This window comes from Monodelphis domestica, chromosome 1 (genome assembly GCF_027887165.1).
Source record: "Monodelphis domestica isolate mMonDom1 chromosome 1, mMonDom1.pri, whole genome shotgun sequence".
In the NCBI taxonomy this organism is placed as follows: domain Eukaryota; kingdom Metazoa; phylum Chordata; class Mammalia; order Didelphimorphia; family Didelphidae; genus Monodelphis; species Monodelphis domestica.
The window spans coordinates 170965838-170984701 of record NC_077227.1 but is presented as its reverse complement, the minus strand read 5'-3'; the positions used below and the strand labels follow the sequence as shown (position 1 = coordinate 170984701).

The window sequence follows — 18864 nt, the reverse complement described above, 5'->3', positions numbered from 1 at the left end:
CTTCCCCCTGTGGGGAGCTAGACTTCCAGCTTAGAGCTGAGGAGGCTCCTGAACCTGCAGGTCCAGTCCAGACCCTGGCCCTGCACTCCCCCTGCACAACTTAGCACAGATGGCCAACATGCTGAAAGCAGGAGACCCTGGGCCCCATCTACACTATCCTCCCCCACCCCTTCCTGGCTTCCAAGTCAATCCTAATCTAACCCAGGGGGACATGAGGTAGGGACTGAAGTGTTAACCCACACAGGAATCTCTGGTGCAGCCCATCGACCCTGACCCCACCTAAGGGTTGAGGCTCTGTATTCCCAGCTGTGGCTAAAGGTGCACAGTACCCAGCATACACAGGTGTAGGGGCAGCTTGGTGGCTCCCTGCTTTCCCTAGTAAGCACCAGGCCAAAGGGAAATACCCCCTAATTGGTGTTTTGTTAGTATCTACTAATCAATTTTTTAAATTTCCCTTTTATCCCCAAATTGTTGTAATTTCCCTTTTGTAAAGTGCAATATTTTATACACCTCTGGTAAGAGAATCTTTATAGAGGTATAAACTAGTTATGCAAAATGATTCACTGAGACTAGGCATATTAATCTCCCCAAACCCTCAATTGGGGAGATTTTAAACATGCTCATCTCCCAATAGAATCACAGGTGGGTTTCACCTCCCTCATCCTATCCAGCTCCTCCAACCACATTCATCCCATTTGTGTGCCTATGCTTTGTGAAAGGACATGAACACACAGAGATAACTCAGGAAAAGAGGATAAATGGAGTGATGCAGGTCATGCAGTCTCTCTATTCCCTTGGACGGTGGCACAAGAGCCTGGCTGAGGGCCATGCAAATAGAGCAACACATGGTCAGACTTTATGGACCTACATGGGAATCACATGAGTGTTACCCACAGATGGGGAACATTTATGGACCCAGTGAATGGACATATGGATGGACAGACAACTTTCACATCCAGTCTTGCAAAGCAGATAATATCTTCTATTTTGGTTGTTCTCCATTAGAGGTTTTCATGGTTTCCCAATGGGCACTACACTGCTCTTGTCTTCAGGTCTCTATACTTCCTTATTCAATATCTAAGGATGCCAGGGTTAATAAGCCTCTCCCTGATACAAATGGAAAGTTACTGTTCTGTTGATTATATTTTTGAACCATCTCCACCATCCAGTGCAAAGAGGTATATTTAATAAACTGGCTACAGTTTAGTCTTTCTGGCATCCTACTGTGTCTGTTATAATTCTCAGCAGAAATACTTAACTCTGTGCTCTATCTAGAAGTGCTATGATCAATAAGTCTCTCCCTGCAGAGAAAATCATATTTCTCATAATTTGGCCATCTCTGCTAATTGCTACGATGCTTTTCTACTCAGCTAGGTCCAATAGCAAGATAACAAAGGCCATAGTAAAGTAAGGGGGAGGGAATCATATTTACTCTTGGAATTCTTCTATGTGATTCTTTTCTTGGGTCTTCTATTACTGTGTCTATGCAAATGTTTTCAAAGCTCCACTCTTTCAAATGGAAAAACAGAAAAGTGACTGTGGTTAGGAAATTGTTTTTAACCTTTCTCCATATTCCTCTTCCATAAAAACAGCAATAGCTTTGCTGGTAAGAAAAGATTGTAAAGCTTGGTGATCTCTGTCCCACTCCCCTCCCCTATAATGACACATTGTAGCTTAACCTCTCCCAGCTATCCTTATAGGACTTCTGAGGATCAAATCAGGTAATTTATAGAAATCTATTAGATGTAAGCTATTATATAATTAACAACACATTTCGTTGCCAGAAAAAGGCAGATACTTTTTTCAAAAAGTCTAAAGATACATCCTAGATCAGAAGAGATTATAATAGAAAATAACATTAAATTCACAATAGGGAACATTGATTGAAGTTCAGTAACACTGAAGTATAATGAAATGACTAACGATCTTCAATAGTAAATGATTAATATTGGATAACTTTCTATTTTGAGAATAAAGATGAGGTTATGTATTGAGCACTTGAAGTGGAAAGAGCATAGAACACAGAGGAAAACAAAGGAGAATTTGGAAAGACTTGAGACAAGTGAATAGTGTCAGATCCTAGTGGGCTATTAAGTTAGGAAAAGGAATGCTACCAAGGAGGAAATGCGTGTTAAACAGACCAGCCTTTATTACTTTGTTAAGGACTTGCCCCTTTTACATCTAGGTCTTAAGATTGACTAGGGAGGCATTCATGTCACATGGAACTAAGCCTGACGTAGTGAGAACTTTTGCCAGTGAACCCTGCAAAACATGCTACTGATGCTTCATAAGAGCTCATTTTGTTTTCTAATATGGTTGTGTTCTTCATAAAGAAGCCTTGTTCCCAGGGGATTTGTTCATTGAGGCATCATCATATTATTAACCAAAGTCATCGTTAAATATGGAATGCAAACCATGTGCTAAGCTTTGTGCAAAGAAAAACTTTTTCTGCTTCGGACTAAATCTTCAGATCCATAAAAGACAATATTAAATTAAATTTAAATAGTGAGTTGACTTACACTATGCAGTGCCTTATAAAGGCCAAGATCCAAAAGGCATTAATGTATCAGTAACATACTTTATGCTTATAAACCTTAGAGATCCTACCATCTTGGAGTCCATCTCTGAAGCCTAACTCATGGGAAGATAAGATTTGGAGATGGAAAGGGACCTTTCAGGACAGAGTACAACCTTCTAAAACAAGACTTTCCTGAATCCCATTAATGCTAGTTCGTTCCCTCTGTTGATTATTTCAATTTCTCCTGAATATCTTGTATTTGTACATAATTATTTTCATGCTGTCTCCATTAAACACCACCTTCTACATGAAAGACTTTCCTAATTTCCCCTAATGGCTACTGTCCTCCCTCCAAAACTACCTTGAATCTAATTACTTTGTACATATTTGCTTATTCTCTTTATGCTTGTACTTATTCTGATGCCATATATTATATTTACTTGTTTCCTCTACTGGACTGTCAGCTCCTTGAAAAGGGAATTCTTTCATTTATGTATTTGTGTTATAAATGCCTGGCATGTAGTAGGCACTTAAAACAAAGGCATGTTAACTAATTGGTCTCCTCCAATAAAAAGGTCTTTGAGGGCAGTTGCTGCAACACAGTAAAAGACTGATAAAATATCCCGTATTCAACCCTGCTAACAAGAGAATAGCAAAACAAAATTCTAAAACTTTAAATGAGAGTAAGTAGAGAAGATAATTTATAATCAATTACTATACAAAATGTTAATTCAATAAACATTACAGCTGTATTCCACTCCCATTACAATAAAGGGAGGATATTAAAAAGAAATGTTTTATTTCATGCATTAATGACCTTGAAGCATAATGTAATTATAGGAGTTAATAAATGTTGGAAGTCACTATCCAAATGACATAGCCCTTTTGTTTCTATTTGCTTCTATAATTACAAATAGTACTTTCATAACTTACAAAAAATGCCAAATTCAATGTAGCTTTACCTTAAAATACACTCTTAACATCTTAACATTTTACAGATTACTATGTGAAAAGAGATTTTTTTTTTTGCTTTTACTGAACTAATACAAAAAATAACACAAAAATGCACAAGAGTTCCAAGGTTCTGCAAGATACTTTCTGGAGCAATAAGTGAAGGTTTCAGAACATTGTGAAATTTCTAAGAATCATCTTCCATGTCCACATCCTGTTGCAATTTGAGCACCATTTTTTCTTCCAATTGTTTTCCTTTGCCTAAAAAAAATAAAAAAGCAGGAGGAAAAATCAGCTTGTGACCTCAGAATAATCACATTCTCTACAGGATTTGTATTACTTTTAAGATGTTTTAAGTACATGTAAAAAGTTCCATCTCTATGTAGTCACCTACTACCAGTCAGATATCATCTACCATTTTAAAATCTCTACTAGAAGTTGTTACTGTGAATTCAGGAGACTTCAAATTTCATTATACTAGACATTTTTATAAAATGTGAAATAAGTAGATCATTGATTAGACATTAGAAATTTTTTATTATGCAAATTTTTACCACTCAATATTTGTTGTTACACAAGCTGATCTATAATAGGACTTAAGCACTCTAGATTCTAGTTTTAAAATAAATTCTACCTGTCTCTGTTCTCTACAAATTATTTTGGGTACAACTTACTATGCCCAATCTAGGTGGCTTATGTAACTAAAAGGACTTGCATGAACTCAAAAGAAAGACTATAGTTCAAATTATTACTCTTTGACCAAAAGCAAATAATAGGAATAAATTATATTTGCATGAATATAATCATTATTTTAAGCCATCTTTGATAAAAGTCTTTGTACAATAAACAGTCTTCAAGTATTATAAGGACATCAAATTCTTGCACATCAAATCCCTTTATAAATGCAACAAGAACGTGGGATATAACAACAACCCCCCCCAGTTTATCATTCCAATAAATCCAGTTTTTGCTTTAAAAAGAGGACATATGTACAGTGCTTACCTGCAAGAGGTGCCCGAATAAGGTGGATGTTTTGTTTGACTTCGTTGATGGCCTGAACTTTCTGTAGTTCTTTGCTCTTCTTTAACCTAAGGTAGGAAATACAAGATAGGATCACAACTTGGAATAATAATCTCTTTAAGATGAAGTCCTCATTATACAGTAGCCAAATTTTATAATTAAGACAACCAACCCCAACTGGAAGCAGGTACTTAAAACTACTGTTAAATACTAATTTGGACATTCCTAATATGGAGAAACAGCAATGCTACTATGCTCAGGGCTTACTCCGCAATATTCCTCAATCATTCCAGTCCACATTGCTTAAACATTTGTTCTGGCACAGAATGTTATTTAACTGATCCACATGGCTAGCCTTTGACTCCCAAACCAAGCTGTAAAACTAGCAGTAACGATATCATCCTTGTTATGAAATATACCCCTTTACATTTAGCTTTAAAAGCTTAGAACCACTATAAGATTTTTGGGATACTCTGTAAACTAGATGCTCAATAAAAATTTGGTAAATAATCTATGTTGAACGAATGGGTGAGCTGTAAAAAATTACTCTTCCTGACAAGAACAACATTAAAGGATTTCGACATTCTTTAATTGCTCTCACGCTTATATATCTCAGGACTTTAGAAATCATTTTGTCACACAATTAGTACTTTATCAATTATTGTCTTCTTTTCTAATTGTATGCTGCATATGATAGGCTTGCAAGAAACGTATAAACAGGGACTGTTTCCCCATTTCTTGTGAACCTGCCAGAGGATCTAAGTACAACATAAACATTCCATAAATCCTCACTTCATGGAATGAATGACACCCAAATATCAGATAACCTTTCTGTTAATTATTACAAATAAAGGCAAGAAAAGTGAAGTAGGCCTTTTTTTTTTTCCTGTGATGAGACTAGACTTTCTAAACAACATAATTCAGGGAATTTCTGCAGCTATTATTTCACAGTAACAGTTTAATAAACTTCAAATGATCACTTGAAAATACACCATTTACACAAAACATCATAAGTTGCTGTTAATACCATAAGAGCAATATTAAACATGGGTAGTTGGTCAAATGTTGTTACAAAAGGATTTCAAGGAATTAAAACAAAAATAGCATATAAAGTATTAACAATGTTCATGAGGACAATGTTATATAAGGTACACTTGTTACTTTATTCAAATATTCCCACCTGTTCATTATAAATTTAGCTTGACGTTTTTGTTTGATCTCCTCTACTCTCTTCATGGCATCAACTGCAAGAAACAAAAAGATATTTACAAAACTCTACCATAAGGATATGCTTTCAACCCTTATAATTCTTAATATGAGCTTTTTGATTATTCCTTCATAATCCTAAATCCCTAATTTAGAAAGCATTGAAACTGAAATAATGAATTCAAATATCACTACTACAAAAAAACTGAGGATAGTATGGACATGTGGTGACACATTACATATTCTTGATTATTCTTCATTATCTCATCTTTTCATGAATACCAATCCTCTATAATTTTTAAGAACCTCAAAGGCTCTTCAGATTTGATCTTAAAATAGTACTGTAACAAGATGAATACACTATAGCTGCAAAATATGTGAAGACTTAAGGAGGGGTGGTAAAGAACTTGCTTTACCAACTAATGATGTCAGGAAAACAAAATGTGAAAGGGAATAGATAAAATGCAATACTAATGAATAAAAGATATTAGATATTTATCTCTGCAATAAAATGTGCACTGCTTAGCTTAAACTTGCTTCTCAGTGGCACCATGAATGCTTTTGGCACTATTCAAAAAAATCTAAGTTATAAAGGACTTAAAAAAACAAAACTAGAGCTTCTTGACCCCAAGAAGCAGTAAGAAAAAACATTGCAAGGATAAACACTCTGATACTGAAACCTTGCAATCAAATTTTATGGGTTTCAATAAGTGTGATGATCCAGTTAACTTCAGAAGCTCCAGATTCTTGGGCCAACTCTTCACATGATTGCAGGCAAGTCACTAAACCTCAGTCAGCCACAATGATATCTTCTGCAAAATGATACTACCTTCCCTAACTATCTTCAAAAGTTAACGTGAGGACCAAACAATAAAAATGGAATGAGTGGAAAAGTTAGCTTTAAGGATATAGAATATATGTGTATCACCACTTAGAAGTATTGGTCAAAGTAAAAGAATTAACAAATGGGAAGAATTCATGCAGCTACAACATTCCTGAATCCAAGATCCAAAGGAAAAAGGAAAAAGTCCTGCTAGAGCAATGAATCAGACTTCAAACTACTTGAAACCCATTTCAGACTTGATGCTGAAAAAAAGTACTTTCAAATATTGCTGCATGACTGGTCAAAGAACACTATCTGAAATTGTGAAAAGCACATCCTCCTGAAACATGACATCCAGCAAGATATTTGCAAAGGATATCCTATAACTTCTCTTATTTTTATTTGCTTCAGATTCCTCCATAATTTGCAAGTTGTGAAAGAAACTGGCTTTGGTTTGGAAATAAACCAAAAAGTAAATTAAAATATAAAAGGTTATAGAAGCTTATGTCAACATAGACAAACTTTTCAATATTCTGAAGTAATAATAATGATTAACATTTATACAGAGTGTTTATGTTCGCTAAGAACTTTTAAGAATTCATTTTATTTGATCTTCATAATAACCCTGGGACATAGGTGCTTTTATCATCCCCATTTTTTTGGATGAGGAAAATAAGGTAAACAAGATAAGTGATTTGCCCAGGGTCACAAATTAACAAGTATCTGAGGCTGTATTAGAACTCAAGCCTTCCTGACTAAGACCAGCACTCTTATCTACTGGGCCAACTAGCTATCTTGAAGTATGTGAAGATGATAAAAATGAAGCACAGAAAACTGCTGACAAAGACAGTTCAAAATATAAGATCAATCAGACCAAGTTCCCTGTGGCTAAAGTTACAGTCAGTGAATCCAGAATTTTTCTCTGCCTTTTTTACCCCCCACTATCTCATCTTATATAAATGACTTTTTCAAGTAACCACTTACCCCTGTGAAAGCAAGAAGTCCAAAATAATTTCCTTCATTATGCAATGTTTTTATGGATACCTATCTGGATCTTCAAATGAAAACCTTGAAATCTTGGAAGGGGCCTTAATATGGAAGTCCTCCTAGCACTATGGATGTGGAAATGTTCAAACATTCACAATCCCCACCAAAAAATGCCCATACAATGAAGGGTCACAATTGGAAGCTGTTTAATTTAATGACCTGACAGACTGAGACCTAGGACTTATGAACAGGGAACTCCTACTCTACATCAATATTTTTTTAATACGTTACCTGTTTTATTCCATAGCTCTCTCTGGTATTTGACAGGTTCATTTCTACGTTTTTCGAATTCAAATGAATTGTCCTATATAAAGAAAATAAAAGAAAGACTTCATTTATAAGACACATACAAAGTTTATCTTTAACAAAGTTAAAATAGCTCCATTTCACAAACAATTCAAAGTACATCAAACCAAACATTCATTTCTTATTAAATAATAACCCCAACAGAAACATTTTTATTCATTAATTCAACTATACATGAGATAACACATTAGCCATTATGAAAAAAAATAAGCCATACTCTCTGCCCAAAGCACTTATGGAATAGGAGCAATAAGACATACATAACTGAAAAGAATACAAAATAGAATTGGAAGAACAAAGATAACAGAGAATGGGAGTTGAAGAATATTTGTAGGAAAAGAAAAATGAACTTGGAGGATTCATTCTAGAAAGATAGAGGGAAGGTAACAGTAAAGAGAGTAATCATGAGTCGAGGCATGAAAACAGGAAAAGAAGCAGCAGGCATATTTTCCAAATCTGATCTTCTACAAGAAGTTTTTTTCCAGAAGCTTGTGCTTCCCGAGTCTTTTCCCAAGCTTTTTCGATGCTTGTGCTTTCTGAGACTACCTCAAATTATGAGTTTTCTTTTGTCTTTTTAAAAAATTGTTCAATTTGAGGAAAAGGAGGAAGTGGATAAGTGGGAGAGAAAATAAGTGCCTATTAATTGGAAAAATAATAAAACTAAAATTTTTAATTATTGCTACATTAAGGTGCTTTTCCCAGAAAAGCCCTATAGATTGTTTCCAACTATTTTCAATTTCTTTGATTCTAAAAATTATGACATTCTTGATGAGGAACAGCCTCAACTGGAATGGTTAATGTTAAAACAATTAAAATACTTGGTTTTTCTTGAAAAAACAAACTATAAAATACTACAGTTGTTCCAATTCTAGAGGCCAAGCTGAACAGACATGAACATTCCTCCTTTAATTAGCCAGCTACCAGAGAGGGGGAAAAAATCAATTTACAGAGGATTCCCCATCATATGTATGGTGATGGCAATAAAGAGCTGCCCATATGTGTAAAAAATAGACTCGAATACAGGACTACAATCCCCACAATTCCTTGCTCCACTTCCCCAGAATGCTTTGTAATCTCACCTGGGCCAAGATCGAGAAGGTATTTAACCTGATTGCAAAAGCTTTTGGGTCTCTTTTTGGACTTCCGTTTTGGAGCAAAGGCATCTCTTCCATGATGTGAGATTATCTTGTCTAGGCCACTCTGACCTAGGCACGTGTTTCTTATCCTGTCTTTTCTTTAATCCTTAATCTTTAATAAACCTCATAAAATATAATACTCCTTGTAGAAACTAATTTCTATCTGCCTCAGTCTCCCCTAAATTTTAATCTTTACATATGATAAGCAAATTGTGCCCCAGAGGAAAAGAACAAAGAGGTCACTTAGCATGGTTAAGGTTACGAATTGACAGAATTTAGTTTTTAGTCCTGGCTCTGTTTCTATGTTCTTGTTTCTTTAAGTGGTCAAACAACTTTTTTTCCTAAATATTTTATTCTTAAATCTCTAGATATTATATCATGTTTTACTACCTAATTATGTCCTTAAGATATTTTTAAGCTTTGTTTTAAAATGAGAACCTGTTCATTAAGTGAAACTTTATAACAATTAATTTGTCCAGTTAAAATAAGCATTTTGAGGTCTGCAAAATATTTTACATACATTATCTAATTTGTGGGTAGATAATAGTATAAGTAACACTTTATAGAATAAGGAAAGTAAAATGAACAACTAAAGCAGGGTTCTGTTCTAACAGGTTCTTACTTCAATCACATAAAAATCACCCTCTTAAGGAAGTTCTAAGGTGTGAAACAGGCAGCTATGTAAGCTACCTTAATGACTTAATTCAAGTAATAATTTGGGGACACAAACTCAATTTAAGAATAGATGGAGGGAGGGGAGGCAGCTGGGTGGCTAAATGGATTGAGAGCCAGGCCTAGGGAGGGGAGATCCTAGGTTCAAATCTGGCCTCAGACACTTCCCAGCTATTTGACCCTGGGCATGTCACTTACCCCCATTGCCTAGCCCTTAACACTCTTCTGCCTTGGAACCAAAACACAGAATTGATTCTAAGATGGAAGGTAAGGGTTTAAAAAAAACAAAAACAAAAACAATAGATCACAGGACAACTAGGTGGTTCAGTGGATAGCTGGCCAGACCTAGATTTGGGAAGAACTGGGTTCAAATCTAACCTGAAGACACTTCTAGCTATGTGACCCCCAGCAAGTCACTTAAATTCAATTGTTTAGCCCTTACCTTTCTTTTGCTTTAGAACCAATACTTAGTATTGATTCTAAGACAATAGGTAAAGTTTTGTGTGTGTGTGTGTGTGTGTGTGTGTGTGTGTTTTTAATAAAAAAGGTAAACAGATCAGAATTTATATCAAGGTTTCTATGGAAAAGTTGCCTCAACAACTTAAGAACTATGATCTGACACTTTGCTATCATATACCTATTTTCTGTGACTTGACAGGGCTAATTGCACACAGTTCTGTATACCATGTATAAAGCGAATTTAATTTTCTGTCTAGGGTTCAATTCTGCTGTCACAATGTTATGTTTTTCCTGGGTATTCTCACTAGCTCTTCATTCACTTTAGAAAGTTATGATCAAAACTATTAATAAGCACATGAAGAAGTGTTCTAAATCTCTTATAATCAGAGAGATGCAAATCAAAACAACTCTGAGGTGACCTAGCAGATTGGCTAACATGACAGCAGAGGAAAGCAGTGAATGCTGGAGGGGATGTGGCAAAGTAGGGACATTAATTCATTGCTGGTGGAGTTGTGAACTGATCCAACCATTCTGGAGGGCAATTTGGAACTATGCCCAAAGGGCGATAAAAGAATGTCTACCCTTTGATCCAGCCATAGCACTGCTGGGTCTGTACCCCAAAGAGATAATGGACAAAAAGACTTGTACAAAAATATTCATAGCTGTGCTCTTTGTGGTGGCCAAAAATTGGAAAACGAGGGGATGCCCTTCAATTGGGGAATGGCTGAACAAATTGTGGTATATGTTGGTGATGGAATACTATTGTGCAAAAAGGAATAATAAAGTGGAGGAATTCCATGGAGTCTGGAACAACCTCCAGGAAGTGATGCAGAGCGAGAGGAGCAGAACCAGGAGAACATTGTACACAGAGACTAATACACTGTGGTATAATCGAACGGAATGGACTTCTCCATTAGTGGCGGTGTAATGTCCCTGAACAATCTGCAGGGATCTAAGAGAAAAAACATTATCCATAAGCAGAGGACAAACTGTGGGAGTAGAAACACCGAGGAAAAGCAACTGCCTGACTACAGCGGTTGAGGGGACATGACAGAGGAGAGACTCTAAATGAACACTCTAATGCAAATACTAACAACGTGGCAATGGGTTCGAATCAAGAACACATGTAATACCCAGTGGAATCACGCATCGGCTATGGGGATTGGGGGGGAGGAAAAGAAAATGATCTTTGTCTTTAATGAATAATGCTTGGAAATGATCAAATAAAATATCATAAAATTAAAAAAAAAAAGAAAGTTATGAATTGAGATTCACTATTAGTATCTCAAGTAATTTGCAGGAAAGGCATTATAGCAATTCTGGAACCCCCACCTAGCAAAATCAGCTTGTTTTTTTTTGTTTGTTTGTTTGTTTAATTTGTTCAACAGGGGACTATCCAATATGCCACTTACTGGCCTAGAAAAATTTAGCCCTAGCCCTAGGTCTTAATATACTGAGCTCTCTGTATCCTTCCAGTATTTACCAGCTCTAATTAGAATACAAGTTGCCATGGGTGGACCCAAAACTCCTAAAAAATCATTTAGCTCAGTATGATTCCTTCTTATCAACCACTTCCTAAAATGCAATTTATCTACTACCAAATCTTGAATTGCAAAAATTATCTACACCAAACTGAATTATCCATGCCACAGTCCCCCTCTATTTTTGTAATGGTAAGAGATATGAATTTTTTTTATGCCTAAATATAGCAGAGTACTCCTATACTCTAACTTTACAGTTTTCAACTTCATCACATATTGCTAAAATAAAAATCAAAGTTTTGAAAAACATCCAGACTACTTCAAGTTCATTGTACTCACCACTGTAAGTTCTTTACCAGCTGCCTTTCTAAAGGCTTTCGTCCATCTGACCTTTCGAGGATTGCGCTTCTTTTTAAAGTTTTTATGGCATTTAGACTTGCAAAATCTGAAAACCTGAAGGAAAAATAAAAACAAAACCAAATAAGTTAGCATTAAGGGTTCTCCTGAAACAAAATGTTACTATGCCAAGTCAAAAACATAAGCTTTGAAACAACTGCTATGCACTATGTATTACCTGTCACCCACTTCATTTTAAAATCAATCAGGGACTACATATAACACTTGACTCTCAAAAAAAAAAAACAGGATATAACCCACTGAAAAAATAGAAATATGATCATAAGATGAACTAACTCATTTTTACAAATTTAAAGAATACTAAATTCCCCAAATTAGGTACCTGAAATGAGAAAGATTTTAAATAAAGTTGGCAAGGTCTATCTCTCTAATCAACCTTTATTCTCAAGAGCCTTTATGTACTTCAAGTGTCTTTAAGAGGAAGAAAAAAAGGACAATTAAATGCTAAGCTAGCTGACTATTTTTCTGGAAAAAATTTTTTACACAGATTCATGTTTAAAGTAAAAACTCACTTGAGTATGTTTAATCTTAGCAAAAAAGTTGATTAAATTTTAAAACTAGCTCACTTTAGTATTGCTCTTTTGATAAAAGAGAGGCATCATGAAGTAATGAGTGAAAGTGAATGAGAATCAGACTCAGGATGTTCTGGATTCAATTCCCATCCCTGGCACCCTGGCACATATTATCTATGTGACTACTGGTAAATCATGTAATCTCTTCATGCCCCAGAGAGTTAATTGTTCCAGACTAAATTGGAGAACAAAAGCTAAATTGTAGGAAGTACCTACTCCCTATAAAGATGAAATCACAAGTCTTGCTGCAAAAAATTATTTACATTTAAAATTACCTATTCACAAATATGACTAGAAATAAATAATATTGGTCTCTTAATAATCTTATTAATATTTCAATATTTGAACATAGCCCAATACCTCCTACAACTTTGTGATGCTTCAATGAGCTATTAAAATCATTTCTTCAGTCTTATTATGTCTCAAATGTAATTTGTATTACATTCTGGAGGAACAATGGCAGAAAAAAAAACTTTTTAACCTTTATCTTCTGCCTTAAATATTTTTGGTTCCCAGCAGAACATTAAGGGTTGGGCAATTAGGGTTAAGTGATTTGCCCAAATTCACATAGCTAGAAGTGTCTGGGGCTAAATCTGAATCTTGGACCTACTGTCTCCAGGTCTGTCACCTAGCTGTCCCAGACATTTTTAAGTGTTCTTAATTTTTGTGTAGTTTTGCAAATAAAATAAAATGAGTTTTTTTATTGTACATTACTGAGGATGACTCATAAGAGATTAGTGGGCAAACAAGAAGTCAAGGAATAGTTTGAACTGCTGAATTCAAAAGTAACTAGAAGATACATTAATAAATGACATCAACAATCATACCTTTATAGCATTAATACAGAACCTTCTAAATGTGAACTTATAGTAAATATTCCCTAATCTTTGAGAGTTCTATGAAAACAATAGGTATATCAGATTTTCATTCTACAGAAAGAGTTGTGGAAGGATTCCAGTAAAAAATGGGCTTTTAGAAGAAACTTAAAAGAAGCCAAAGTCAGTATGGGAGTCTCCTTTCTCCCTCCTGTTCCATCCAGAAGAGACTTGGCCAAGGATGACCCAAGAGGGATTCAGGAAGCCCTTTTTACCCAACTGTGACTGTGAATCACTGGGGAAACAGTCCATATGTGTTCTCTTCCCACCTCCTCTTCTTTCCCTCACCAACTCCCTAACTCTACAAGCTCCGATGGACTTTTTGGACTGGGGAAAAATACTTGGGAAAGTATTCTAGACATGCCCTAAGTTGAAAAATGAGTGTCTTGTTCTTGGATCCAGAGAGTAAGGCATAAGAAGACAGGAAAGGTAGGAGGGGGCTAGGTTATGAAGATCTTTGAATGCTAAAAAGAACATTTTTTTTAAATTTATTGTACCTGAGGCAACAGGGAGCCAGTGGAGTTTCCTGAGGTCATGAGATCTGACCTGAACTTTAGGAAAATCACTTCAGTGGCTAAATGGATGGAGGGATGATTTTATATCAGAGATTCTTAATCTTTTTTTCATAGAACCATTCTTATAATAATGTTGCCAAATAGTTGAAGGAAATGCTAAGTTTCAGTTGGGAGCTAGTGAAAATAAAGATGTTTGGTGTTTTGTTTTTCCCCCCATTTGAGACTAAGGAACCTCTGAAATCTATACATGGACCTCATATTAATATAAACATGTTTACGGGTACGTCAGAAAGACTCCTCCAGAACCTGAACACAGCCAGGGTAGGGACTCCCAGGACCTGACCACAGAGGTTCAACATACCCGAAAGCAATCCACTGATGACCTACACGTAGCAGACTAGCCCCCCACCCCCACGCCCTACACAAAACAGGCGTCCCAACAGATCGGAAACAATCCAAAACACTACGTAAAGTAAGCCGAGCCCTTGAAAGTCCTCAGTCACGTGTCAGAGGTGCCGCAGGGTAGTTCTCAAGGGCCAGGGGCGCGCGCCAGACCCGACACGAGATCATTCTGACGAGACCACGCTTAAGACCGCCTCTAACCCCTGACCCATCGTCTGCGGCCTCACCTTACAGTCGTTGCGGACAAACATCATGCCGTGCCCCGGGTACACCGGCCCGGAACAGAAATAACACTTCTCGATACGCATCTTGAAGTGGAGCAGCCACCTTTCCTAGGGATCTGTGCTTGAGAGGAAGTGACGTTAAGGACATTTCCGGAAGTACGTTTCTTCTCCCGTGATTTCTAGGACAGCGCGACAGGAGCAAGGCGCGCCCTCTGGCACCATCTTGTGGGCATTGCTGAGGATAACAATTGATGGAAATCTGCGCTGTGCCCCCTGGTGAGAACCACCGAAAGTTCAACGGACCTGGAACCTGGAAAGTATGAATGATGGTTCTTGTTCTGTCCTGTCGGACTCTTCGTGACCCCAGGTGGGGTTTTCTTGGAAAAATACTGGAATGGTTTGCCATTTACTTGTATAACCCATTGTTCTGATGCAGAAACTGAGGCAAATAGGATAAAGTGACTTGCCCAGGCTCATAGCTAGTAAGTGTCTGAGGCTGAATTTGAACTCAGGAAGAGGAGTTCCTGACCTCAGGCCCACTGCACCACCTACCTGCCTGGCTCTCAGGAATCTTAGAGATCATAGATCTAAAGTAGATAGAGACCTCAAAGCTCATCCAGTCCAACCCCAGCCTTTTAGAAATGAGAAAATTGCACCCAGAGATTATTGATTTAGAGTTGGAAAAGATGATAGGATATTCACTTTCTTCTCCTTACCTTTCCCAGGCATCCCAGGATCTATCCATCCCATCTGATAAATAACATTTTTGTGACAAAAAAGAGGACAAATCTCAGCAAAATTGATGGATATATAAAAAAATAGCACATGGATGTCACACCTTAAAAGGAAAGTGTCTTCTTGTATCTCTTTGGAGCCATGCTCATTCTTTGTAATTTTGCACAATCTACATTTGATTTGGAGTATAGTCTTTCTGTTTACACTGCTGTGATCATTATGTATGTTATTTTCTTGGATCTACTTCACTCTGCATCAGTTTATATGAATCTTTCCCTACTCATATCTGTCACATGAATTATTTCTTACAGCACAATAACATACCACCACATTCATGAACCTCAATTTGTTGAGCCATTCCCCAGTTTATAAGCATCTACTCATCTTATTTCTTTGCCAACACACACACACACTCACTCACTCACTCTACTGCTATAATTAATTTGGTCTATATGGGGACTTTCTTCTTATTAAATGGGAAATAAGCACAGTAGAGGAATCTCTGTTCAAACTATGGACATTTTAGATACTTTATTTGCATAATTTCAAATTGCTTTCTAAAATAGTTGTACTCCATAGTTCCAACAACAATGCATTACTGTGCCTATCTTTCTATAACCCCTCCAACAGTTAACTATTTCCATCTTTATTCATCTTTGCCAATTTTTCCTGTATGAAGTGAAACCTCCAATCTGTTTTGATTTGCTTTTATCTTATTATTAGTGATTTAGAGCATTTTTCATATAGATAGTAGATTGCATTTATTTTAGGAACTGCTTGTTCATATCCTTTATCCATTTATGGCCAAAGGATCGCTTTTGGTCATATATGTGTATATAACACGTTTGTATATATAAACATGTATTAATTACTGATGCCAATTTGATACAAAAGAAATTCCAAATCCAGCATCATTTCCAATGTACTATAAAGTCACAAGCAGCAAGCAGCAAACCTAGGGTACCAACAACCTAAGTTATATTCCAAATACTATACAGCTGTTTGTATTATTTCAGCCTTTGATTGAAAAGGTTAATTACTCCATTCCAATGAAACCTAACCTAGGACCACCAGCTCAGTGAAGACAAGAGCTAACAAACATTTATTCAATACTCACTATAGGCAAGGTGCCTCATTATGCTTTGGGGAAATAAAAATCAAAAAGAAAGAAAGGACATAGACATCAGGAGTTTAAATGTTCAAAGCTCTAGCATCATCTCCCTAACTTGTAAGCTTAATGGAAGCTCCCTACTCTGCAATACTATAGTACATCCATATGGAAGAGCCTTGGTCTGGTTCAATGGACTGTGGGGAGCAGTCAAAAAATATTAATAAAAAATATATGAAGAGTGATTCTTAGTCCCTGGAAGGCAATACAGAAAATAAAGAATAGAAGGGGGATTGGGATAGGAAAAATCTGCTTTTCAAGTCATATCCTGAAGCAGGAATTTTGTCCTAGTGAAGTCCCAGCAATAGTTGTAAATTACGTGACTCAGAATATGCAAAGTCAGAGTCATCCTTGATCCCCCAGTTTCCTAATTTGTTGACACCCTTTTTCAGGCCCTCATCAAATCTAACCTTGGCTAGTTGGCAATAGCCTTCAAAATGATTTGCCCACTTCAAGTTCTATACTTCTTCCAAAGTGATATTCCTAAAGGACAAGACTAACAGTGTCACTCCTCTGTTCAATAAATGCTACCAGCTCCCTATTTCCTGGAGAATCAAATACAAATTCCTCTGTCTCACATTTAAAGCCAATCTTTAATAACTTGGCTCCAGTTTCCCCTTCCAGCCCTATTATATGTTACTCCTTTTCACATACTCCACATCCAACCAAAATACCCTTGCTGATCATTGCACATGATACCTCATCTTCTTCTCTAGTTTTATATATCCCTATTCCTGGAAAATATTCTTTAATCAACTTTTCTCTTAGACTCCCAAACTTCCTTTGAAGTTCATTTCAAGTACCACCTTCTTCTTTAAATCTTCCTTGATCCCTTTTCCCTCATATACTAGCACCCCCAAAATGATCTCATATATACTTTCTATATATTTATTTCTCTCCATGTTGTGTCTTCTGATGGAATATCAGCTTATGTTTTATCTTTAGATCCCCTAAAAGGGAAATTATTTTTTATTGCTTTTATAATATTGATCATAAATCAAGTGATAATATATAATCCTTTATGTAGATAACTACAACTATGATTTTTAGCTAAAGTTAGAGCCAGTTAGTAAACTGTGTATTATATGTCAATTATAATAATAGAATATTAACCATAATACTAGAAAGAATATACTTTGTTATATTAGAATATTATAGCAACTAATTAGATTAAGAGCTTCTGTTGGAGGAATAAAAACTTCAGGTCTGTTATAGTTGTATTTATCTAAAGAAACTGAAACCCATATAGAAGGAATTGTGTTCATTTGGAATGGTAAGTGCACAGCTGACCTGATGAGATCATATGAAAACAACCTTGGCACATCCTGTGAAGATCTATACCAATTACAGGTTCCTCAGAGTATTGTGGCTAAGAAAGGTTATATAAAATAGTTCTGGAGGATTAAATTTTCTTATAATGGGACTTGTGGCTTCATATTAAATGTTCCAAACCCTCATTACTAAATGCTATAGCATGTTTCTTAACATACTATGTACTGTCTGCCATGTTAATGACTTAGGCTAATTTACTGTCCAAAACCTATAAAACACACTATTGAACATCCACAGGTGGGGTCTTTGCAAAGCCTGGGCATGGTGAGACCTCCAGCTTTAACTTCTCACACTAAAGTCTAGATCTTCAACTCAGAATGATGGCCCAGAGAATGTGCTTGACCTCTATGAAGCAGTCAAGTTACTGTTGACTTCTCCTCTTGGATATTCTCTTCCTAATTTTTCACAACACTACTCTCTCTTACTTCTCTTTATATCAATAGGATTCTTTCTCCTTTGCTGCTGCATCATCCATATCCTCTTGTCTCTTAATTGTGGGCAAAACCCAAGTCTCTGTGCTGGGTCTTCTCTTTTCCTTCCATATGTTCTCATTTGGTGATCTTATCAGCCATCATGAGTTTATCATCTTTATGTGGATGATGTCAAGATATATATAAATGGAGCCATAATCTCTCCCCCAAGTTCCAACCTCACATTATCAAACTGCCTATTAGTTTCAAACTGGATATCCTGTAGGTATCTTCAACTCAACATGTTTAAAATAGAACTCATTGTATTTCCCCATCCAACCCATTTCCCTTCATAACTTCCCTGTTTCTGTCAAAGGCAAAATCTTCCTTTGTCGTCCTTTTAGGATTTTACCTTTAGATAAAATCTTTACCTTAGGATCATCATCAACTCTTCCTTCATCCTGAATATTAATTTGGTTTCCAAGTCTTAATGATTCTATTCCCATATCTTACCCCTTTCTTTCTGCTCACACAAATGCCACTCTAGTTCAAATCCTCATCATCATTCACCTAGATCAGCACTCGGGAAGGTTTT

The 18864-nt window shown here is 36.2% G+C and overlaps 1 protein-coding gene and 1 long non-coding RNA gene across 2 annotated transcripts; one reads left to right on the top strand and one right to left on the bottom strand.

Moving 5' to 3' along the window:
• Positions 1 to 2125: 2125 nt before the first annotated feature.
• On the bottom strand, positions 2126 to 14810 carry RSL24D1 (ribosomal L24 domain containing 1). The gene is made up of 6 exons (XM_001378222.5): positions 14628 to 14810; positions 11959 to 12072; positions 7797 to 7869; positions 5670 to 5733; positions 4472 to 4557; positions 2126 to 3730 (listed from the first exon to the last, which is right to left on the bottom strand). Exons 1-6 carry the CDS (start codon positions 14706 to 14708, stop codon positions 3657 to 3659), a joined length of 492 nt encoding a protein of 163 aa, XP_001378259.1. The 5' UTR covers positions 14709 to 14810; the 3' UTR covers positions 2126 to 3656.
• Positions 14785 to 15562, top strand: LOC103105115 (uncharacterized). Its single transcript, XR_460698.3, has 2 exons — positions 14785 to 14991; positions 15350 to 15562. It is a non-coding gene; the product is annotated as an uncharacterized LOC103105115 (long non-coding RNA).
• Positions 15563 to 18864: the final 3302 nt, after the last annotated feature.